The sequence below is a fragment of the Eschrichtius robustus genome, chromosome 15 (assembly GCF_028021215.1).
Source record: "Eschrichtius robustus isolate mEscRob2 chromosome 15, mEscRob2.pri, whole genome shotgun sequence".
Classification (NCBI taxonomy): Eukaryota; Metazoa; Chordata; class Mammalia; order Artiodactyla; family Eschrichtiidae; genus Eschrichtius; species Eschrichtius robustus.
In genome coordinates, this window is record NC_090838.1 from 24,494,106 (window position 1) to 24,515,802 (window position 21,697).

A 21,697-nucleotide genomic window follows, 5' to 3' on the forward strand; every position below is an offset into this window, starting at 1 on the left:
AGTATGGCTGCAAGGAGCAATAATAAATCATGCTGGTTTTGTATGCTTCTCTCTTATAAACATATAAATATTGAAATTGCTTAAAAATTTTGGGAGCCCTTATTGTGGGGTTGGAAAGAGCCTAAGATTTATAATAATCTGAATTACTTACCATATATATATACAAGGATGTGTAAATTATGATTTTATAATTAACTTCCTTTTAATTCCTTCTGAACATTTTAAAGTATGTTTAAACAGAATAATTTTTAAATGAACATACATGTTTTATACAGTTGGGTGTAGTATTTCTCACTTAGCCGGAATAAATGTTGAGCGATTCTTTCCTTTTCATGACAGATGACTTTTCCTAATATTGTGATGCCCTCTAGTGAATTCAGTCTTTCAGATAAGAAGTTATGAGAGGCAGTAATCAGTACAATGAAATCTTCAGAGGGAACATTCTAGTAATTAGAACTGTTTTTATATGTCTTGTTGAGAAGGCAAGTTTCTGTTCTAGGAAGTGTTTAAGCAAAGATTTGATAATCTCCCACGAGTCTTATTGTTGAATTAAGTGAAATTGTTCCAGATGACTTCTAAAATCTCCTTCAGCGTCAAGGTTCTAGATTTCATGAGTTACTAGTTTTCAGTTACTGAATACTGAGCATCCACAGTGTTTAGCACTGTCCTGAGGGTTGTGAAGGTTTCAAAGGTAGTGTTAGGGCATGGATGTGACTTCAAGTAACTTTTGTCTGCATCAGTTTGGAGAAAACAATAGTAACTAACCTTTGTTGAACACTTACTCTGTTTCTGAAGCTGCTCAGAACAATTTACCTTATGTCTTTTAATCCTCACGATAATCATGAGGTAGGTACCATCTTTAGTTCTGTTTTACGAGTGTAGAGACTGAGACCCAGAGAGGTTAAATAATTTGTTCAAACTCATACAGTAAGTGGTGGAACCAGGACCAGCTTGTATAAAATAATAGTGAATAGGTGAAGGTAATTTTTAATTGTTTATAGGTCGACAGGTTGTCTATTGGTTGTCTATTTCAAGCTAGCTCAGATTACTTTTGGATACATTATGTTTTCATTGCTACACTTAAGTGTGTGGTTTCATATTCATTTCATTCAGAAAGTGGTAGTTTACTAATTTGGACCTAAATATTTCAGTCCATTAACAATTTTTGGTCCATAAGATACTTTCGCTTTGTTTCTTTAAAGATTTTTTTATTATTTATTTATTTATTTTTGGCTGTGTCAGGTCTTAGTTGTGGCACGAGGGATCTTGTTGCAGTGTGCGGGCTTCTCTCTAGTTGTGTGTGAGTTTTCTCCTTTCAAGTTGTGGCTCACAGGCTCCAGGATGTGTGGGCTCTGTAGTTGTGGCGCGTGGGTTCCAGAGCACGTGGGCTCTGTAGTTTGCAGCACGCGGGCTCTAGCTGAGGCACGAGCTCAGTAGCTGTGGCGCGTGGACTTAGTTGCCCCACGGCATGTGAAATCTTAGTTCCCTGACCAGGGATCGAACCCGCATCCCCTGCATTGGCAGGTGGATTCTTTACCACTGGACCACCAAGGAAGTCCCCGTAAGATACTTATTTCAGAGACTTATTTGACAGACAGAATGATGCAGTCTTACCTTCCTAGTTTACTTTCTGTAAAACATCTATTCTTTAAAGTTTAGAGAATCCGCTGCTCACTCCTATGCTTAAGAATTTATTTATGACTTTTGGCTTTCTTTTGGCTTTCAGAGTCATTTACCGTCTTCTTCATTGGATCTTAATGCTAGTGTAGCTCTGTCCATTTGGTTTTCATTATCTACCAAGTAGAAATTGATTTCTCCATTTGTTGGTAAATTAATTTCATCAGATTGGGAGTGTTGGCTTTTTGATACCCTGGATTTTACCTATTTGTGGTGTACTCAGGTCAGTGTTAGTCATACAGAGACAGTATAGGATTCATCTTTGATGTGATTGTTGGAAAGAGAAGGTGAGCCATAGAACATATTATGTTGAGATATATAAGGTAGATTTTTCATGTTTCTGGAAACTTGCCTGGTGTCCATTTATGAAACTCTTTCTTTGCTCCAAATCATTTGTTCCTAATTTGTATTTAATAAGTTACAGATTAATGGTGACCTTAATGGCCTGACTACTCTTTAGGCTCCACCTCTCCCTTACTTCGGTTCTGTGTTTACCTAAAGACTTGTTATCAATGTGTCTCTTTCTTTATTTTTCCATTTAGGGTTCTAAGTGAGAAATAAGAGAGAATGTGAGAAGGAACAAAATAGCAGCTTTCCTAATGGAATGGGAGATAAAGTACCCAGCCTAGGATTTTAAAAAGTCTAGAAGGATTGAGCTGGGCTCTAGAGAAGACTATTTCAATGAAAGTAGGAGCTTAGAAAAATCCCATGCGACTCTATGTGCCTTTTGGCACATCGTAAAAATAGAATAATTACTTTTTAGGGTTTCTTGAGATTTTGTGATTCTCCCCCACCCCGCCAATTTGTTTTTCCTGTTTCTCTTTGTCTTTCTCCTCCCAGAGTTTTTTCTAGCAGTGAAAATCTCAAAGAGTTATATCAGGGATGGGAATTATGGGATAAGTTGTGGTCTTGCATTCTGTGTGGCCCAGAATCTGGGAACATAAAGTGAAGCGTTTTGGTGAGAGATTAAAAAAATAGGTATAAGCTGGTCACATTTGGAAGACAGGGAGGTAGGAGACGGTCTCCTACAGTTTATAAGAGTTAATACAAGAGATTGGGGTATTAAAATACAGTTTTACAAATCATTGTTCCAAGTTAGGTGTTTATTCATAGTGGTTAAAGACTGTGTTGTTATTAGTGCTATTTTTCAGGCATGTATGAGTGAAGCTGGCTTTTTGTAGGCTGACCTGAAAACCTGATCACTTACGTATCATATAATTTCTGTGAGAAAATGCATTGTGAATTCCAGACAGCTGACTTACTGCAAGGTTTTGGCATGCTACCTGCTCATAATTTGGGACTCTTGTCTCTGTCCATATTTTGATAGAATTCCCACCTTGGGGCATTTCTAATCTGTGAACCAAAATTTTATTTGACTGTAAATTAGATAAACCTCTGTGGCATAGAGATATGTATGAAGATAGATTACTTTTACCCCAAACATCTTAATCTTATTGAATGCCATAAGTTAAGGAAAATTACATTCATTTAAAAAGTTTATAATGAAGTAACTTTGGTAATTAGAGACTACAATAATATTTGGCAATGCAAAGTGATGGAAAGTAGTAGATTTAGGATATATTTTGGAAGTAACAGTTGACAGGTCTCTTGCTAATTTTATTGGATTTGGGGGTTAGGGAAAGGAAAGAATGAAAGATGACTCCTAGGTTTCTTGGTAGAGAATCTTGGTGGTTGCTGATACCATTTACAGAGATGGAGAAAAACAAGGGCTGAGTGGCAAGTAGAGGAATGGGGAAGAATAATCATGACATTTATTCTGAATGTGTTCAGTTTGATAGAACTGTTAGACACCCAGTGTCAGGTAATCAGCTGAATCTGTGAATTGAGCTCAGAGGAGAGGATTGTGTTGGAGATATATTTTGGAAAGGTCAGCATGAGGATAATGTTGACGAAGTGGGGAGGAGGAAAAAGATAGAGAGAAGACAACCAATATCTGAGTGATAGGAAGCCCCAGCATTTAGAGGTCTAGTAGAGGAGGAGGAGCCACAAGGAGACCCTGAGACAGGGAGCAGTGAGGTCAGAAGAAAACCTGGAAAAGTGGTGTCACAAAAGCCAAGAGAGGCAAGCATTTCAAGGAGGAAGTGGCCATTCATGTGGAATGCTGCCAAGAGGTGGAGAAAAGTGAGGACAGAGGAGTGGCCATTGGATTTGGCAGTGTGAAAATGGACTTTTTTGCTGACGTGGTTTCAGTGGAGTGTTAGAGGCAACAAGCCAGACTGTAGTTGACTGAAGAGGGAGTGGGAAGTGAGGGACTGTGTGTCACTATGATGCATTTCTCTATCGGGCAGATGTTCACTTAATGTTCAAAACCCATTCAGTAAGCTTAGAGGTTTGCATTATCCATAAATGGCTGTAGGAAGTTAGCATTGGCCTTTGCCTCCCAGTAATTTTTCTTTGGTTAGCATTTGATTGTTAATTTAAAAGGTTCTGAATTTCATAGGTGGCTTCCATTTTAGAGTAAATTTGGATGTTCAATCTGTGTTAACTTCTAGAGTTAATATTATATTAAGTTAAAACTTAGAGTATTTACCTTTTCAGGAAAGTAATTATAAAGACTTGAAAATTATGCCAGGACTATTTCATCTTGAAACACTTAGAAATTCATTTTGGTTTTTTGTAATTACAGTGTTTCAGTAAGCAACATCTAAACAGGGATTGCATTTGGCAGTTATGTACATGTTCTTGTTCTAAACTAAGCACTGTTTCTGTGGTTTAGACTTTTCCTTTATAAATAGAATTTTAATCAGTGTAGCTTAAATTTTTTCCAGACATGTTATAATTAGCACTGGCTACAACTTAACCCTAAAATGTGCGTAATAAATTTAATAATATTTTATAAGTACTCCTGCTATTAAATGAAAGTAAACAGGAATTATTTGAATATTTAGAAAATTCTCTGGTTTATGTTTTTCTGTTACAGTGTGTAAAGCAAGTATGGCTACTTAAAAAGAAGTTGATACATTACCTGCTTGGTCTATATCACTGGGAATGATGTTACTTACATTTTGGAGTCAAATTATATTTTGGCGTCACATGGTCTTATATACCATGATAGCTCATTCATATATTCTTCTGAGTATACTATGTATTAATGCAGTTACTGGCAAAAAAAGTATTATTGTAGGACGTACTTTCCAAGTGTGATTGGTCTGCCAGTTCAGGCCCACTGCACTAACCAACACATGGACCTCTTAAAAATTCTAACGACAAGCAATTTGGTTTATAGGAAATTGTTTGGAGAGTCATTAAGAAGCACATCTGGGTCTCAGTTTTTTAATTTCCTAGGTTATCACAAACAAGTCTGAAAAAATGATACCGCTAAGAGGACTTAGGCGACATGATGACCTAAATGTAATATGGTATCCTGGAATAGAAGGACATTAGATAAACACTAAGGAAATTTAAATATAGACTGTAGTTACTAAAAATGTGTCAATATTTGGTTTATTAATTGTGACAAATGTACTATACCAATGTAAGATGTTAATACTAGGGGAAACTGGGTGTGGGGTATATGGGAATTCTATACTGTCAACACAATTTTTCTGCAAGTTTAAAACTTCTGAAATAAAAGTTTATTATGGAAAAAAAAAAGAACATGTGGGATAGGAGATACTTTTGTAGCCATCATTGGAAAATACAGTCTGCCACACTCTATGACTCTGGTTATGTAAGCTTTGTGGATCTGAGTTTCCTTATCTTTAAAATAGGGATATAATAGTGCCTCCCTCCATAGAGCTGTTCTGAGAAGTAAATGAGGTAATGCAAGTGCCTAGCATACTGTCTGACATTGTAAGTGTTCAATAAATGCTATTAAACAGTATAATGACAACTCATTAAAAAATTTTTTTTAAATGTCTGCATAAGAAAAAACGCATATTTGTACATTTTGATTGAGTTGTAAGAAGTGTGGCCTTGCCAAACTGGACCTAATTTAGGGCCTAACCTCTTTGAACCTGAACTACTATATCATCCATCCTAAGTTGATTTTTCTACAGTTTTCTGCAGTCCCTGCCTATAGCAGTTGGAACTGACATCTCTAAAAGTGTGTGTTTTAAAATCAAATTGCATATTCTTAGAGAATTTGGGGATTCTCAGTTGTCTTAACTTGAATTTAAAACTAAAACCCTTAATGAATTTTCTTTATTTTATGTTTTTTTAAAAATAACATTTATGAGTTAGAAGGGACTTTTACTGTAATCTTTTTAAATATTTATTTATTTATTTTTGGCTGCGTTGGGTCTTAGTTGCAGCACGCAGGATCTTTGTTGCAGCACGTAGGCTCGGTAATTGCGGCATGTGGGTTCCAGAGCATGCGGGCTCAGTAGTTGCGGTGCGTGGGCTTAGTCGCCCTGCAGTATGTGGGGACCGCCACTTAACCACTGGACCGCCAGGGAAGTCCCGTACATCTCATTTTTGACCTAATATATATTACTCTGCTTCTGCTTGATGATCCATCATATTCTCTATCGCAGGCCTGTGTGACTCCTTATTTGGTTTAAAAACTCAAATACCGTTTCCAGGTTTGCAGATTCATTAAGGCTAATCAATAGAACATGCTAAAGGTTCTGCAGAGATTTCCCAAAAAGGAATTCTAAAAATATTATAAGCACTGACAGCATGTTGGAGTAAGTAGTGTCGCTTCCCAAGCCAGTCTTTTTGAAGTGTACACATCTCATTTGGAAATAATGACTCTAGTATTTCTTTTTAACTTGAGTTACTTTATGGGACTTCCCATTTTAAATTTCTATAACTCTTAGCTTTCCCATTAACCAAAATTATTGTCATTTTAAGATAGTAGCGCTAGAGGAGTATTGTAGGCAAGAGCTGTGTTGTGCAGAATAAAATCCCTAGTGCAGATCTAGTGTCTGTTTCTTTGTCCATAGCTTAGGGGAAAGCTACAGCTTGTCCATACATGTAACAAATCATAGCCATCAAATTTTAATATGATTCACACTGATACGATCAATATGTATAAGTATGTGAATGTTTAAGTGTGTAACATGTAGTAACATATCTACCAGACATTTTTTAAAAAGTGATTTCATTTTAAAATAATTAAATTGAACAGTTTATCAAATACTGTTTCATTTTTCCAAATATATGGTAAATTGAGTTTCAGCGAGCTGAAACTCTTTTTATTTGTATAAATAACTTTTCAGATCTTTTATCATGGTAATGGTGTGTGTGTGTTACAGTTTTAAAAAACAGTAACTCTCAGTTAAGCAGAAAATTCTTTAGAACCTGACTAATTAAATTATCCAAACATTACCAGACTGCTATATGGTAAAAATAGTTTTTGATAATTCCACTTTAGGCAGATCTTTCACCAATGAATACTTGAACATTTTCCATGGAAAGCATTATGATGAGAGATACGTACTACTATTGGCAACTATTAACTTTAGAAATTATCAGCAGATGTTTTCCTTGCATGGTTGACTTGGTCACCCCTGAGCTGAATAATTCTAAACTGCCTGGAAAGATGCGTGGCTCACATTTACATGGTGTCTGGAACTTATTGAAACATACATCAGGTTTCCAATAAGCGGAATTTGCACCATTTTTACTTCTCTGACAGCTTTTTTCTCTCTGTTTTTAAGAAGGCATGCTGTGCTGTGTCATCATTTCAAGCCTTGCCATTAGTGGTATATAGGAGAAAAGGTAGAAAAAGTGATTTTTATAGAGCTTTGGTTCTTTTAGAGCCTTGGAATTAGCTTTCTGTCTTTGATAAGCACATATTTCCATTGGTTATAAGGAGTTCCTAAGTGTTCATTTTCTTTAGTGTTTAAATTTAACACTGCTTTATTCCAAATAAAATTCTTATTTTTTATCTCAGTGTTGAATGATGGACGTTTGAATTTCTCTAGTGAAAAGAGCATTTTACTTTTTATTGCTATTTTTAATGGTAACTAACATTTCCCACTCTAGCTCAACCCGTAGTAAATAATTAGAAAATTAGTATATTATGCCATTTTTAGATTAAAGGTAGTTATTTTAGGAGAGAAAGTTTTGGGTTAATGCTATAGCAGATTGTTTTTTAGTTTGCTAATTTACTGCTTTCTTAAACTCCCTTTTTGAGTTTAATATTTGTCTTATATGTTATATGTTTATATAAAAGTTTGAAATTCAGTCCAGAAGAGTCAACTATTTTGTTTCAATCTTTAGGGCATTGTATTTTCAGTATAGTTTATAAATGTAACACATTTTGCTCACTCTTAGGTAACTCTTGTTTTTAATATTTAAATCCTAATGACTAGAATAAATTGTTTTAATTTCCAAAGCAATACAGGTTTGTTAGAAAATATTAAATAATTAAAATTATATAATAAATTGGAAAGTGACAGTAAATCCCCATTGCCTACAGGACATAGACTGAATCTGTTATAGTCAGGAAAGGGCATTGTCTTAGAAAGAACTGTTGATAGCTTTAATTGCTATGTTGAAAATTAAACAATGTAATTTTAATTTTATGATATCACATTGTATGTAAGTCATAGGAAATTGAACTACAAGTATATAACAATAAAATTAATTTAGCATTATTACCAAGTTATCGACTTGTACTTATTTTTCTCACTTCATTGTAGACTGGTAGAAATTTTGATATATATTGGGATTGGTCTTTAGTTTACATTTGGGAACCATTGACCTAGCCAACCTCATCTTCTTTCACTGCTTTTCAGAATACAGCCAGACTTGTCCTCTTTCTTGGCGTACTGCTTAGTTATGACTTGCTTGTTTTTGTTCATGTGGTTCCTTCATTCTTGGTTACATTCCACTGATCCTTCAGGGTTCATTTCAAATCCTACATGTGGCAGAGACTACTAGCTGTGTACCAAAATTTGTTCTTCTCCTACCTGAGCCTGGAGCTAGCTCTTCTTTTTCATGTGACTACATTCTAGCCACTGAATGTGAGTAGAAATGATACGCTACAGCTCTCTGTGTTTTTTTCTCTTTTGCTGGCCAGACACATACCATAAGGTGGGACTAGGGGGATGCTGAGCCGCAATGGAAGCAACTTGGATCCCTGAGTAACTGTATGGAGGAGAGTTATCCACCAACCTGAACTTTCCCCTGTTACCCTGCTACTATTACATATGCAAGAAATAAACTATATGTTAAGCCATTACATGTTTGGTTCTGTTTGTTACCTCAGTTTCATCTATAATAACACTACTTCCTCTAGGAGGCAGTTTCTGACTATTCCAGTTCACTTAGATTACCATTTTTTTCTCCCCCAATTCTTTGGTACTTATTAGGTATTTGCTAATCTTTAAAATAAAGCATAGATATTGCATCTGCAATGGTGCTAAATTTAGTTAACTTCTTTTATTTTAGTTTTCTCTGGTTAGACTTTCATTCTAAAGGAGAAAAATATTATAAAAATCCTGTAATTTAATAAATTAGAACAAAGATCTCACAAGCTAGTGAAATTTGTAGTAGTGAAGTCACTTCCTTTTCTCTCTTCTCCCTCCCCCTTTCCCTTCTACAAACATGAAACATTTACAACAGTGTCCTGTTCTAGGCTCTGGGGGTACAGCAGTAAATAGATAAAAATTGTGCCCTCTTGGAGTTTACAGACAATCAACATGTAAAACATTTAGAATGCTAAATGTGATCAGTATCTGGGAAAAAAAAAAGTGTGTTTGTCGGGGGGGTGAGGGTGGGGGTGACAGGTGATATGATGTGCGAAGTGTGTGCTGCATGGGGTGGTGTAACAGGTGTAAATTGGGCGGTTAGGGAAGGCCTCTCTGCGAAAGTGACCTTTGGGCTATGACCTGAACCGGGTGAGTAGAAACCATGTGCCATAACTGGAAAAAGAGCTATTAAATAGAGAAGACCACAAGTGCTCTTCAGCCTGAGGTGAGCGTAATGAAAATGTTCTAAAATCAGTTGTGGTGCTTGTCACACTACTCTGTGAATATACTAAAAACCACTGAAAAGTACACTTTAAATGCGTGTATTTTATGGTATGTGAATTATATCTCAGTAAAGCTGTTGAAAACCATCAAGCTTTAGAGATTTTCAGCTTCACCCCAGGGAAATCCCTTACTTCTCTCTTTAGAAATGTTCAGGTTTGTAGTAGTTGTCATTGCTGTGAATCACATGAATTATGTTCCAGTTAGACCGGATACTGGGAAACACAGTAATCATTACGAATATTAGTGAATTCATATCAGGTTGCTTTGGCTGTAAATTTTTAAAAATTCCAACACTAAAATCCTGTCATGTATATGCAGTCTTCACAGCTTGCTGCTAAAGTAACAGTAGATTATTGTGCATTTATAACTTGGGAGAGAAAAGGTGATGCTGGCTTCATGCTCAGTAATGACTGATTTGGGATGGAGACTGCGCTGGCTTTGCAGCCACGTCCCTCAGCAACATGGCAGTTGCCTGAGAGCGTTGCCCTTAGATCATGCTTGCTTCTTGTTTCCTTTTAATGGTTGATATTCAAAACATCTTGGCTGTCTTAGGCTGCCTCCCTGGAACTTGCTTTTTCAGATTCTGGCTCTGAGATACTACGTTCCATATTTTTCTCTGGAAGTAATTTTTAGCACTCAATAAGTGTTTCCTTTGTACCACAAGTCCACCTAGATCCCACCTACCTAGGCAGCATGGATTTAGATCTGTCTTCCTAGATACTTAAAATTTTAGAGCTAGGTAGAATCTAGAGTTCAGAGTTATATAAGTAATCTCTGCAAAGCTTGTGTTAGATTCTCAATAATCCTGAATTCCATCATGTGTCTTTTTCCAGTACCATTACTATATTTCCGTAAGGAATAAATAATGCTCATAAAGGCAGCTTCCCATTGACTCTAAGGAGATTCTTTAGACTCTATTACAGTGTTTAAAGGTATTGACTCTAAATTTGTATTTTATTAAATATAGCATCAAATCATTTTGTCTCAATATGTAGTTACTCTTTGTCACAGGACCCGCTTTCTCTTGTACTGGAAGTTATCAAAGTTATCAAATGACTTCATTGTAGTTTGGAGTTGAACAGTTTACTTCCACTGTGATTCTAGGCCTGGCTCTGCCACTGACTCACTCTGTGACTTTGGCAAGTAGCTTAATCTGATTAAAGACAGATTTTGTATTTCAGAGGTAGGTTTTATAAGCAGGATTTTCCCCCTCCAAGAGAATGGATTTTATGCAGAGATTACAACTCAAAAGGTGTGAGTAAAAGAAAAGCCAATGTAATGTTACCTTTTTTACTTTCCTAGACCTCGTGGAAAGGAAAGGAAGGGGTTTCCACTCCACAAAGAAGTGGAGCTTCACAGCTTCTTACCACACAGGCAAGATGCAGTGGGGAACGAACCCAGCTCTGTGTCATGTGGTCAAGGAAGAAAGGGTGATTCTGCCTGCAGGTCTTTTGTAAGACGGGTCAGGGAGTGCACTGTGGCCTCGGCCTGGCCTGAAGAGAGCCAGTCAGGGCTCTGAGGGCTGCTTGTGTGCAAGAAACCCGCCGTTACTCTTAGAACATTAGAAAAAGTTGGTCACACTCTTAACTTTCAGATGAAGCATTTGTATCTTAATTCAAACAGGTGCAACTTAATCTAGCTACATCAGCCTGCTTAGTAAATAATAAATATTTACTAAGTATGTACTGTGCACCAATTGCAGCTCCAACCACTTTCCATGTATTAACTCATCAAATTTTCACAACAGCTCCTTTACCTGCTATTGACCTGACTTGGTACTGCTATTACCCCTATTTTTAAAATTGAGGAAGTTACAGGTCGGAAGTTCACAATTATTAAGTGGCAGAGCTGGGATTCAAACCCATAGCCTGTCTGAGCACAGGCTTCGGTTTGATTAGGGACAAGCCTGATGTTAAAAGGAGTAAGTTTCATTGTAGAGGTCTAGGACTCAAAAAGGAGACTTTCCTGGGTGCCCCTACAGATACCAGTGAATTACTTCTCTGAGTTTCTTTATCTGTAAAATAAAGAGTTTTAAGAAATTAGGCCTTTGAAGTGCTTCCTGTTGGAGAAATCTTAAGATTTTGAACACACAAATTATAATACCTAAATACTTCTTTTCAGTAAATTTAGTACAGCATGAAGATTTTGTTATAGATTTAATCTTACCTTGTAGTCATCAATATGTAGTATATACTAAACGCATGGCATTGGGCATTTGCCATGTGTCTAGTGTGAATTGAGATGTGCTGTAGTGTTAAAATACACAGCAGATATCACAAATTTATTATGAAAAAATGCATGTAAAGTATCTTATTAGTAATCTGTTTAAATTTGATTACATATTGAAATAGTATTTTATATAAGGTTAAATCTATTAAAATTAATTTTATCTATTTTTCTTTATTTTTTAATGTGGCTGCTAGAAGATTTCAAATTACATATGTGGCTCATATTATATTTCTATTGGACAGTACTGTTGTAGAGAGTCCTAAGTAAGAAAAAGATGGTATTTTTCCTATGGGTAGGAAACTAATTTAGTGAAGTAGGCAGGAAAACTATACATATCTGGTAAATCTAAGTGCATCAATGTTGTCCCCTACTTGGCCTTGGAGGAATAATATGTATTTGTTATAATAACTTGAATATGTTTGATAAATTAATTGAAAGAATAGATATATTTGCACCATGTATAAGTCAGCAGTATATTTATAGAGCACTTATCATATACCAGGCACTCATCTAAGCACTTTACATGTATTGTTAACTCTCTTAATACTAATAGTAACACTATTAGGCAGGTACTGAAGGGGGTGCAGTAAGGTTAAGCTAAGGCCACATAGTATAGTGAGTAATAGAGTTCAAGTGTATACAATTTGGTTTCAGAGCCTACACTCTTTTTTTTTTTTTTAATTTTTTATTTATTTATTTTTATATTTCTGGCTGTGTTGGGTCTTCGTTTCTGTGCGAGGGCTTTCTCCAGTTGCGGCAAGTGGGGGCCACTCTTCATCCCAGTGCGTGGGCCTCTCACTGTCGTGGCCTCTCTTGTTGCGGAGCACAGGCTCCAGACCCGCAGGCTCAGTAGTGGTGGCTCACGGGCCCAGTCGCTCCGCGGCATGTGGGATCCTCCCAGACCAGGGCTCGAACCCGTGTCTGCTGCATTGGCAGGCAGACTCTCAACCACTGCGCCACCAGGGAAGCCCTCTACACTCTTAACTATTCTTTTGTATTGTCTCTTAAAACTACATGGCCTTATGATTTGTTATATTTTTGAATTTTATGATTTAGTATGGTAGTATGTGCATGGCTATAACCCATGGGATTTTTTTTTTTTAAAGCTTGGCAGGTGTCCTTAGTGTTGGCTTGTATTTATATTTTATTTGTAGATTTATTTTTAATTTCCTAAGAGTGAATAATTTTTGTTTAGCTTCCACTTGAAAGGCTGGTTGTTAATGCCTTAATTTTAGCCTGTTAACTGCATTTGTGGTATTATTCCATAAATTTTGTATATTATAAAAGTTCTGCCTGGACTTTCAGTGAGAAATGTATATGACCAAATGATAACCAATAAACTTTATAATTTAAATGAGTGGTATCAAGAGGAAATATAGGAATTTGCCATTGGGTTTTCTCTGCTTAGAAGCTATCATTTAGGCATTTAGCCTTAGGAAAGATAACACATTTTTTTTTTTTTAAATTTTTTTGCAATTTTATTTACTTATTTTTTTAAACGTATTTATTTACTTATTTTTGGCTGCGTTGGGTCTCTGTTGCTGCGCACTGGCTTTCTCTAGATTCGGGGAGTGGGGGCTGCTCTTTGTTGCAGTGCACGGGCTTCTCACCGTGGCGGCCTCTCCTGTTGCGGAGCATGGACTCTAGGCGTGCGGGCTTCAGTAGTTGTGGCACTCGGGCTCAGTAGTTGTGGCTCACAGGCTCTAGAGCGCAGGCTCAGTAGTTGTGGCACACGGGCCTAGTTGCTCCGCAGCATGTGGGATCTTCCCGGACCTGGGCTCGAACCCATGTCCCCTGCATTGGCAGGCAGATTATTAACCACTGCGCCACCAGGGAAGTCCGATAACACATGTTTTAAATGTTTTTATTCTCAATGGGAAACTAATACTGTGTCTAGGTTGAGCATACATTAGATATTTATATCACATGTATCACATAAATATATTTAAGTACAATTCTAAAATTAAAAAAAATTTTTTTTCTTTTCTGGCTGCCAAATAGGTGTGAGATGCTGTAGATCAGTGGTCCCCAACCTTTTTGGCATCAGGGACCGGTTTCTTGGAAGACAGTCTTTCCATGGATGGGGGTGGGGTGGGGGGGATGGTTTCGGGTTGATTCAAGCGCATTACGTTTATTGTGCACTTTATTTCTATTATTATCACATTGTAATATATAAATTATACAACTCACCATAATGCAGAATCAGTGGGAGCCCTGAGCTTGTTTTCACTTGCCACTCACTGATAGGGGTTTTTTGTTGTTGTTGTTGTTATTTATCTATTTATTTATTTATTTTTGGCTGCGCGTGGGCTTTCTTTAGTTGCGGTGAGCAGGGGCTACTCTTCATTGCGGTGTGCAGGCTTCTCATTGTTTTTGTTTTTTGTTTTTTTTTTAATGTCTTTATTTATTTATTTATTGGCTGCCTTGGGTCTTCACTGCAGTGCGCAGGCCTCTCATTGCGGTGGCTTCTCTTGTTGCAGAGCATGGGCTCTAGGCACGCGGGCTTCAGTAGTTGTGGCACGCGGGCTCAGTAGTTGTGGCTCATGGGCTCTAGAGTGCAGGCTCAGTAGTTGTGGCGCATGGGCTCAGTTGCTCTGCGGCATGTGGGATCTTCCTAGACCAGGGCTCGAACCTGTGTCCCCTGCATTGGCAGGCAGATTCTTAACCACTGTGCCACCAGGGAAGTCCCACTGATAGGGTTTTGATATGAGTCTGCAAGCAGTTGATCTATTATGGTCTCTGTGCAGTCAAACCTCTCTGCTAATGATAATCTGTATTTGCAGCCGCTGCCCAGCGCTAGCATCACCGCCTCAGCTCCACCTCAGATCATCAGGCATTAGATTCTCCTAAGAAGTGTACAACCTAGATCCCTTGCATGTGCACTTCACAGTAGGGTTCGCGCTCCTGTGAGAATCTAATGCTGCTGCTGATCTGACAGGAGGTGGAGCTCAGGCGGTAATGCAAGTGATGGGGAGCAGCTGTAAATACAGATGAAGTTTCACTTGCTTGCCCACTGCTCACCTCCTGCTGTGTGGCCTGGTTTCTAACAGGCCACGGTACTGGTCCGTGGCCTGGGGGTTGGGGACCCCTGCTGTAGATGATACAAGAATAGATGTCACAGATCTCTGTCCTATAGAAATAAGACACACGTGAAAAAATGAAATAAATACCAGTTCAGTACAATAACACTGTGTACATCATGAATGGACAAATAAGTCTTATAGGAATTCTGAGAAAAGGAGGAAACTTTTCAACTAGTAGTTTGGGAAGGGTTATTGGGAGAGGAGAGAACTGAGCTGGTCTTACAGGATAGGTTGAATTTCTTTAAGTGGAGTGAAGAGGGTATGTGAACAAAAGCTTAGACATGAGGAGGGACACATTGAGCTTAGGGAACAGGAAGAATTCAGCCATGGCTAGAGTAGAGTGTTAGGAAGATGAAGATTTAGAGAAATTTTCAAAAATTAATTTGGACCAGACTGTAGAAGACCTTGAATTCCAGGAGTAGGAATTTGGATTTCTTAAGAAGTTTGGAGTTGAGGGGAGAAAAAATGCTTTGGGTATATGATACTTAATTCTTGAGTTACTGCTTATGTGATGGACATCACCTAATAAGTTATATTCTTGACTTAAAATGCTAGATATTTTTAGTTGTTGGGAACAAGAAATACCGAAGAGCTTGCTTTCTTTGTTGTTAGTCAAATCCAGTGCTTAAAATTAGCTTGTTAGCATCATCTCAGACTTCCTGGTTGGAAGAAGTTTATATCACATAGCAAATACTTGACAGTTGTCTATTTTTAGAGATGGCAAACCAGGATTTTGCACTGATGGTTAATTTTGTTTATAAATTTCCACCTACTGTAAATTTATGCCCTTATTTACAGGCACACTAAAACTCGCTCTTGTTTTAAAGCTCTGGCTTATCTTGGCCCCACTATCGCATTAGCCCAGCAGCTGTGGGCTGCATTGTTTTAACCTGCTGAACTCCATGCTCTTTCTTTATAAAATTGGAAAACTGTCTCTCTCCCAGGGGTGGGGAGGTTGTTCAGTGAGATAAGACAGTTTAAAGAGAATGCCGTAATGTTTGGCACACTATGGAACTATATATTGAGTAAATTTTCTCTCCCTCCTTTCTGACTTTGGAATAGTTGTGAATAGAGGCTTATTGTTTCTTAATTTAAATATAGACTCATGTAACAAAACTTATAAAGAAGTTTGGAAGGCAGTAACTTTTGTAAAGTCTGACTTCATTGTATAATAACTTGAATTTTTAAAAATGTTGATATGCTAAGAGAACTTACTGACAGTTTAAAAAAGATAAATTTGCAGTTGTTTAATTAGAATCTACATAAAAAATCAGAACTATTAAAGGACTAAAGTGTTTCTCCCAGGTTATTTCATGAGCTGAAAGCATACTCAGACTGTGGCACTGAAAGGGAATGAAGTCCAGGAGAAATATTCTGAATCAACGATTTTCTGCATCATGTTGTTAAGGAAATGCAGTTAAACTTTTTTCTAACTTGACTTTCTTTTTTCTTTCGTTGTTCATCTATGAGTGTTAATGTATGTATGGATTTGTGTAACTCCCACCACAATCAGGAAGCAGAATAGTTCCATCACCCCTCAAAACTCCTTTGTGCTATCTGTTTCTTTAGAGTCACATTCTCTCCCTAACCCCTGGCAACCACTGGTCTGTTTTCCATTTCTTCCCTTACGGATGTATTAGTGAACACTGTCAAATGATAAATATCTTATCAAATATGATAAAATAGGAGAAATATCATGTAAGAGTGTATACGAAAGTGCTTGGCATATAGAGGCACCAGGACTTAATAAAAATCAGTTTCACGTGTAGTATTAGGTCAATAGGTAAAGCTTAACTGGACTCTTCTTTTGAGTTAACTTTGCATAATATTTGATAGCTTTTTTTCTCCTTACTCAGAGGCTTTTAGGCTTATTTTTGAAAGGCTTTTTGTTCCACATGGTCTTGATTGCTGGAAGTCTCCGAGTTACTTTTTAACCTCATGTTCCTCATAAGAAACAGTGGAAAATGGTATCGACCTTGAAGGGTTGTTACAGTGATTAAATGTGATGATATATATAAACATACATCTATAAATATAAATACAGTTTTACACCACATGCACACGTGTGTGTGTGTGTGTGTGTGTGTGTGTACATATCTATGTATGTGACCTGACCCACAGTAGGCGTTCTACCAATTAAAAATATATTTTATAAATAATATCGTTTACAGAACTTCGGAATAGCTTGGCAAAGGAATATCATGTCTTCTTGTTATCAGGATTCTCACCCACCCCTCCATCCTCCCAAAAGCTTCTGGAATGGGAAGGTTGGTCCTCAAAATATCACCTTTTTGTCTTAATAATTTTTTATAAGTTTTTTTCAGAAATTTATCACCAATTTCTCTGTTTTGCATTGGAGGGGAGAATACTAAGTCTGTTTAACTTTATCTTAATATTTCAGGGTTCATATCACATTATAGCCGTTTCATAAAATGTGAGTTTTGAAATTGATGATTGGGGCATATGGGCTGAATCTTTGCTAACCCCAGGGCTTCCTTTTGAACATGTATTCCTAAGCTTCCACTATAGTAGTGTTTTTTTCTGGCCATTTTAATCTTTTTCTTAAAAGTAAAGTACACAGTATTCGATATATATAATAACATCCTAGGCAGCGGGATATAATTGCTTTCCTACAACTTTAATTATTTAATCAAGTACAGAAGCAGATTTAGGATTTTTTGTTCTTGTCCACAAATCATCACCTACACGCTATCAGTGTGTTTTGTCTCATTATTAGTGTTCAACATATTAATAGAATCAGTAAGTTATAAGACTAGAAAGAACCTTTAAAATCTTCTAGTCAGTTAGTTCTTAATTCTATCTAACCCGAAGCCCCTTTTCATAATAAATATTTTGCAATGCTCTCTTTAGCGTCCAGAAGTGAAATTCATAGTTAATGAAAAATTTTACCTACTTAATTAAAATAAACCATTTAAATTACCTAACTGTAATATAAAGGAAAAATAAAAGGAAAATCATTGAAAATATGAGATATGATTATGCTAGAAGACAAAACCGCCCAAAACAAAGAACAACCCAACAGATTTCTAAAATGCTCCTAGTGGGTGGGCTGCCCCATGGACAGCCATGAGTTTTCTCATTTCATAAGTAAAGAAAGTAAGGGGTGGGTGTAAAAGGGCAGAAGAGGGTGTGTTGGGTGGGACTTGGTATTACTTTCTCAGAATTACACAAGCGTTGTTAGTAGTAGAGCTTGGACAGGAATTCCAGGTTTTGTGATCTGCCCTGCTGCTCTTGTATTTAGTGCTTCTGAAGCTACCCTGGATTCTGAAGGAATCCAATTGGCAATGAGTCCAGGGATGCTACTTTAAGTAATCAGTAGGTACAAAACTTTGCTTCTTGATTTTTCTGAACACCTGCCTGTGGGATGTCACACATTTTGCCCTCTCCCCAGCTACTGTCTCCATCTGCCTAGTCCCCATCTCCTCCTCTTCTATCCCTCAGTAAGCACACAAACAAAAAATCAAAACAAAACTTTTCTAGTTTAGCCCCACTACTATTACTAGTCAAGGAGGTCTTCTAGGAGAGCATAGAGCCCTTGTTAGATGCTTCCAAAGCTTTTATTACAGTATCACTCTTATTTGAATTTTTGATTTCCTTGCTTGATTGTAGGTTCCATGAGAATTTTGTAGTGTACCCTATGTGCTTGTGTTGAAGGTGAAAGTATTATTTCCAAAATATAGTAATACTGACACTCAGTGAAGATGTGCTGTGTTTATCTTCCAGTCTCAACCCTCTCTGATATTCTGGTGTTTCCAGAGGTGCTTGGAGTAGAACCCAATATGAAGCACCGCCAGCACTAGTCCAAGTTCCTTTTTACTTTCATCCCATTAACTCACTTAATTTCTTGGAGGAAACATTGTCCCCTGTAACTTTTAGACTTTTGCTTCTGAATTTTACCAGTTATGCAGAATTCTTTCTTAGCTTAACTTTTGATACTTTTGACTTTAGCCTTATACATTGAATTCTTTTTTTAATAATGATTCCAGGTAATCAAGATCAAAGATCAATTAATGAAGAACTAATACTTTTGTGGTGTTTTGTTGTTTAACAACAAATGTCTGAAAGACATTTTACTCTTTTGTAAATAGTTTTGTTTTAGGTAGAGTGTAATTTTACTCTTTTGCGGTAGCTGTCTGACTTTGTACTTTTTTCCTCTTGTATTTTTGGACTTTGTGTTTTTGCTTAAGTACAATTCCATTTCTCATTGTTGACTTCCTGAATATGTGTTGGTGAAACTTTCTTTACATTCAGCAGCCACGCCTCATTAATTTAAACCTGGCTTTGCTTTGCTGGTCTCATGGTCACTTTGTTTCTTCTTTATCTTAATGTGTTGTCAGCCATACTTCTCACAACCCCATTTCAGTGCTGCTAACTTAGGGTGCTCATGTTGGAAATACCTATCACTTTGATACTATTTTGGAGACTCTCTGGGTGTTTTTCTTGGCCCCGTCCATGGATTCCTCTTTCTTTTGTAGTCTGGCATTCGTGCTATACAAATATAACATGGTTTAATTGGAAAGAGCACAGGCTTAGGAGTTAAATGGATGCAAGTTTAAATCCTAGCTCTGTGACCTGTCAACTATATAGTCTGGGAATATTTGAATGCTTCTGAGGTCACTTTCTTCAACTGTAAGATGGGTGTACTTTTACCCATTTTTCAGAGTTGTGAGATTAGGAATATTGTATGTGAAGTACTTTATACAGTCTTTCTTTCTCTCCCATGTCTCTTAACAGTCTCTGAAAAGAGAGGCAGAGTAAACTAGAGGGAGACAGACTGAGAGTGAGAAGTCCTGGCCAGCCCTGCCCTTCTATCTCAAAAATTATGTGTTTGTGACGGACTTTATGTGAAGATCACCCGAGGAGTAAACAAACCACCAGGCGATCTCAGTGAATCTGGGTCTTTATTGCCTCATCTGGAATATGAAGGGTTTCCCTGGGCCACTGGTTTCAAATGATGTCTTTAACATCCCTTTGGACAGAGAGGTCTAGGCAAAGGTGAGGAGCTGGGGCTGGGGCTGGGGCCAGTCTTTAAGTAGAGCTCTTCTCTGGTTCTGTTTTACATATGAGACTTCTTGGTGAGATTTTTTTTTTTTTTTTTTTAATGTTGAGTTTCTTTAGGAGTTTTTGTTTTTAAATTCCTCTACTTTTTTTTTAAATTTATTTATTTATTATTTATGGGTGTGTTGGGTCTTCGTTTCTATGCGAGGGCTTTCTCTAGTTGCGGCAAGCGGGGGCCGCTCTTCATCGCGGTGCGCGGGCCTCTCATTATCGCGGCCTCTCTTGTTGCGGAGCACAGGCTCCAGACGCGCAGGCTCAGTAATTGTGGCTCACGGGCCTAGTTGCTCCTCGGCATACGGGATCTTCCCAGACCGGGGCTCGAACCCGTGTGCCCTGCATTGGCAGGCAGATTCTCAACCACTGCGCCACCAGGGAAGCCCTTGGTGAGATTTTTGAATGAAGGATTCAAAAAGTTTGCAAACTGGTGGACTAAATTATCTCTAAAGCCCCTTTCAATTCTGACTTTCCATGATAGGTGACTTTATAGACAGTGTGGTTTTTAAATTGAACTTTCAGAGATGTCTTTCATAATATTTTATGCATTATACTGTAACTGTGCCCTTAGTGTAGAAAGCCAAACTCTTGATAGCGGTTGTTTGCAGCAAAGTAAGGGTTTATTGCAGGGTGCCAAGCAAAGGGAATGGGAGACAAGTCTCAGATCCACTCTCTTGTGGTCTTTGAGTTAGGGATGTTTTAACGGGGACGAACAAAGAAACTGGGATTAATCATCATCTTGTGACATTTCTGTGACATTTCTTAAGTGTGGTTTTGGGGGTCAGGATGTCTCTGATGTACGATTCTCTGGCCAGGTGGTCTCATCTGTAGAAACAACCTGAGTGTACATTAATGATGATACCTACGACAGCCATTTTAGTACATTAATGGTGTTATGGACAACAGCAGTCTTAGTCATCTAACTCTGGGTGATAAGTGTTCATTTAGCACAGGACTGAGGTCAGGGGGAACAAGAAAGGGATTGAGGTCAGGGGAGACAAGCAAGTGAATACAATTTTGGATAGAGAGATTAATCATAAACTTGTTAGGGAAACTTAGTTTTAGGGGGGCTTGGTTTCAGTACTATTCTGAAAACTACCTCCTCTTGTCTAGCAAATAGAGTAGTTACATTTGTAAGCTCTGTAAGTAACTTTTAAAGTCCTATAAATATCAGTTGCCATTCTTAAGTCTTCATGAGCTTTTGTAACCAAATGAAATATTTTTATTGGCATTCTTACTAATTTCTCCACCTATGTTTTTATTTACTAATGGTAAGAACATGCTACATGAAACACTTTAAAATACATGGAAAGAGTTCTAGGATTATTTTCCATCCGTTATTTATTTTGATTTTTGCAAGTTTAGGAGGAATAAAGGTCACAGAAGTAAAGTTTTAATAGCAAAGCAGATATTCCGGATATTAACGCTGTTATTATTTGCATAAAATACACTTTTACACATGAACCAAAACTCAGTCATTGTCTTTCAGAATAAGTCAGAAAAAAACATTTTGTACATTTGTAGCATTCACCCAGAATTCCATGACGTTTATGAATAAAAGCAGTTAATGGATTTCAGCCTGAAATACTTTGAATCAAAAATTATTTGATTTCATTCATATTGTGAGGTATTAAATAAAAACGACATTTCAGATATTTTTAAGACAAGGCCTACTACAAATAAATACAA

General features: G+C 37.3%; 1 protein-coding gene across 14 annotated transcripts in view; it reads left to right on the forward strand.

The window, feature by feature from the left end:
• The window catches only part of LCLAT1 (lysocardiolipin acyltransferase 1), a 191,412-nt gene that overhangs the window by 21,317 nt on the left and 148,398 nt on the right, over nucleotides 1-21,697 (forward strand). For 3 of the 14 annotated variants that reach the window (XM_068564821.1, XM_068564820.1, XM_068564819.1), the window contains exon 1: nucleotides 19,832-19,951. The exons of 2 other annotated variants lie outside the window; for them this stretch is intronic. In XM_068564821.1, coding sequence (XP_068420922.1) covers nucleotides 19,908-19,951 — 44 coding nt within the window. In that variant the 5' untranslated portion in view covers nucleotides 19,832-19,907. Of the gene's footprint in view, nucleotides 1-19,732; nucleotides 19,952-21,697 lie in introns of those variants that run through there. 9 more of the 14 variants (XM_068564822.1, XM_068564824.1, XM_068564814.1 and 6 more) reach the window with 8 other exon arrangements.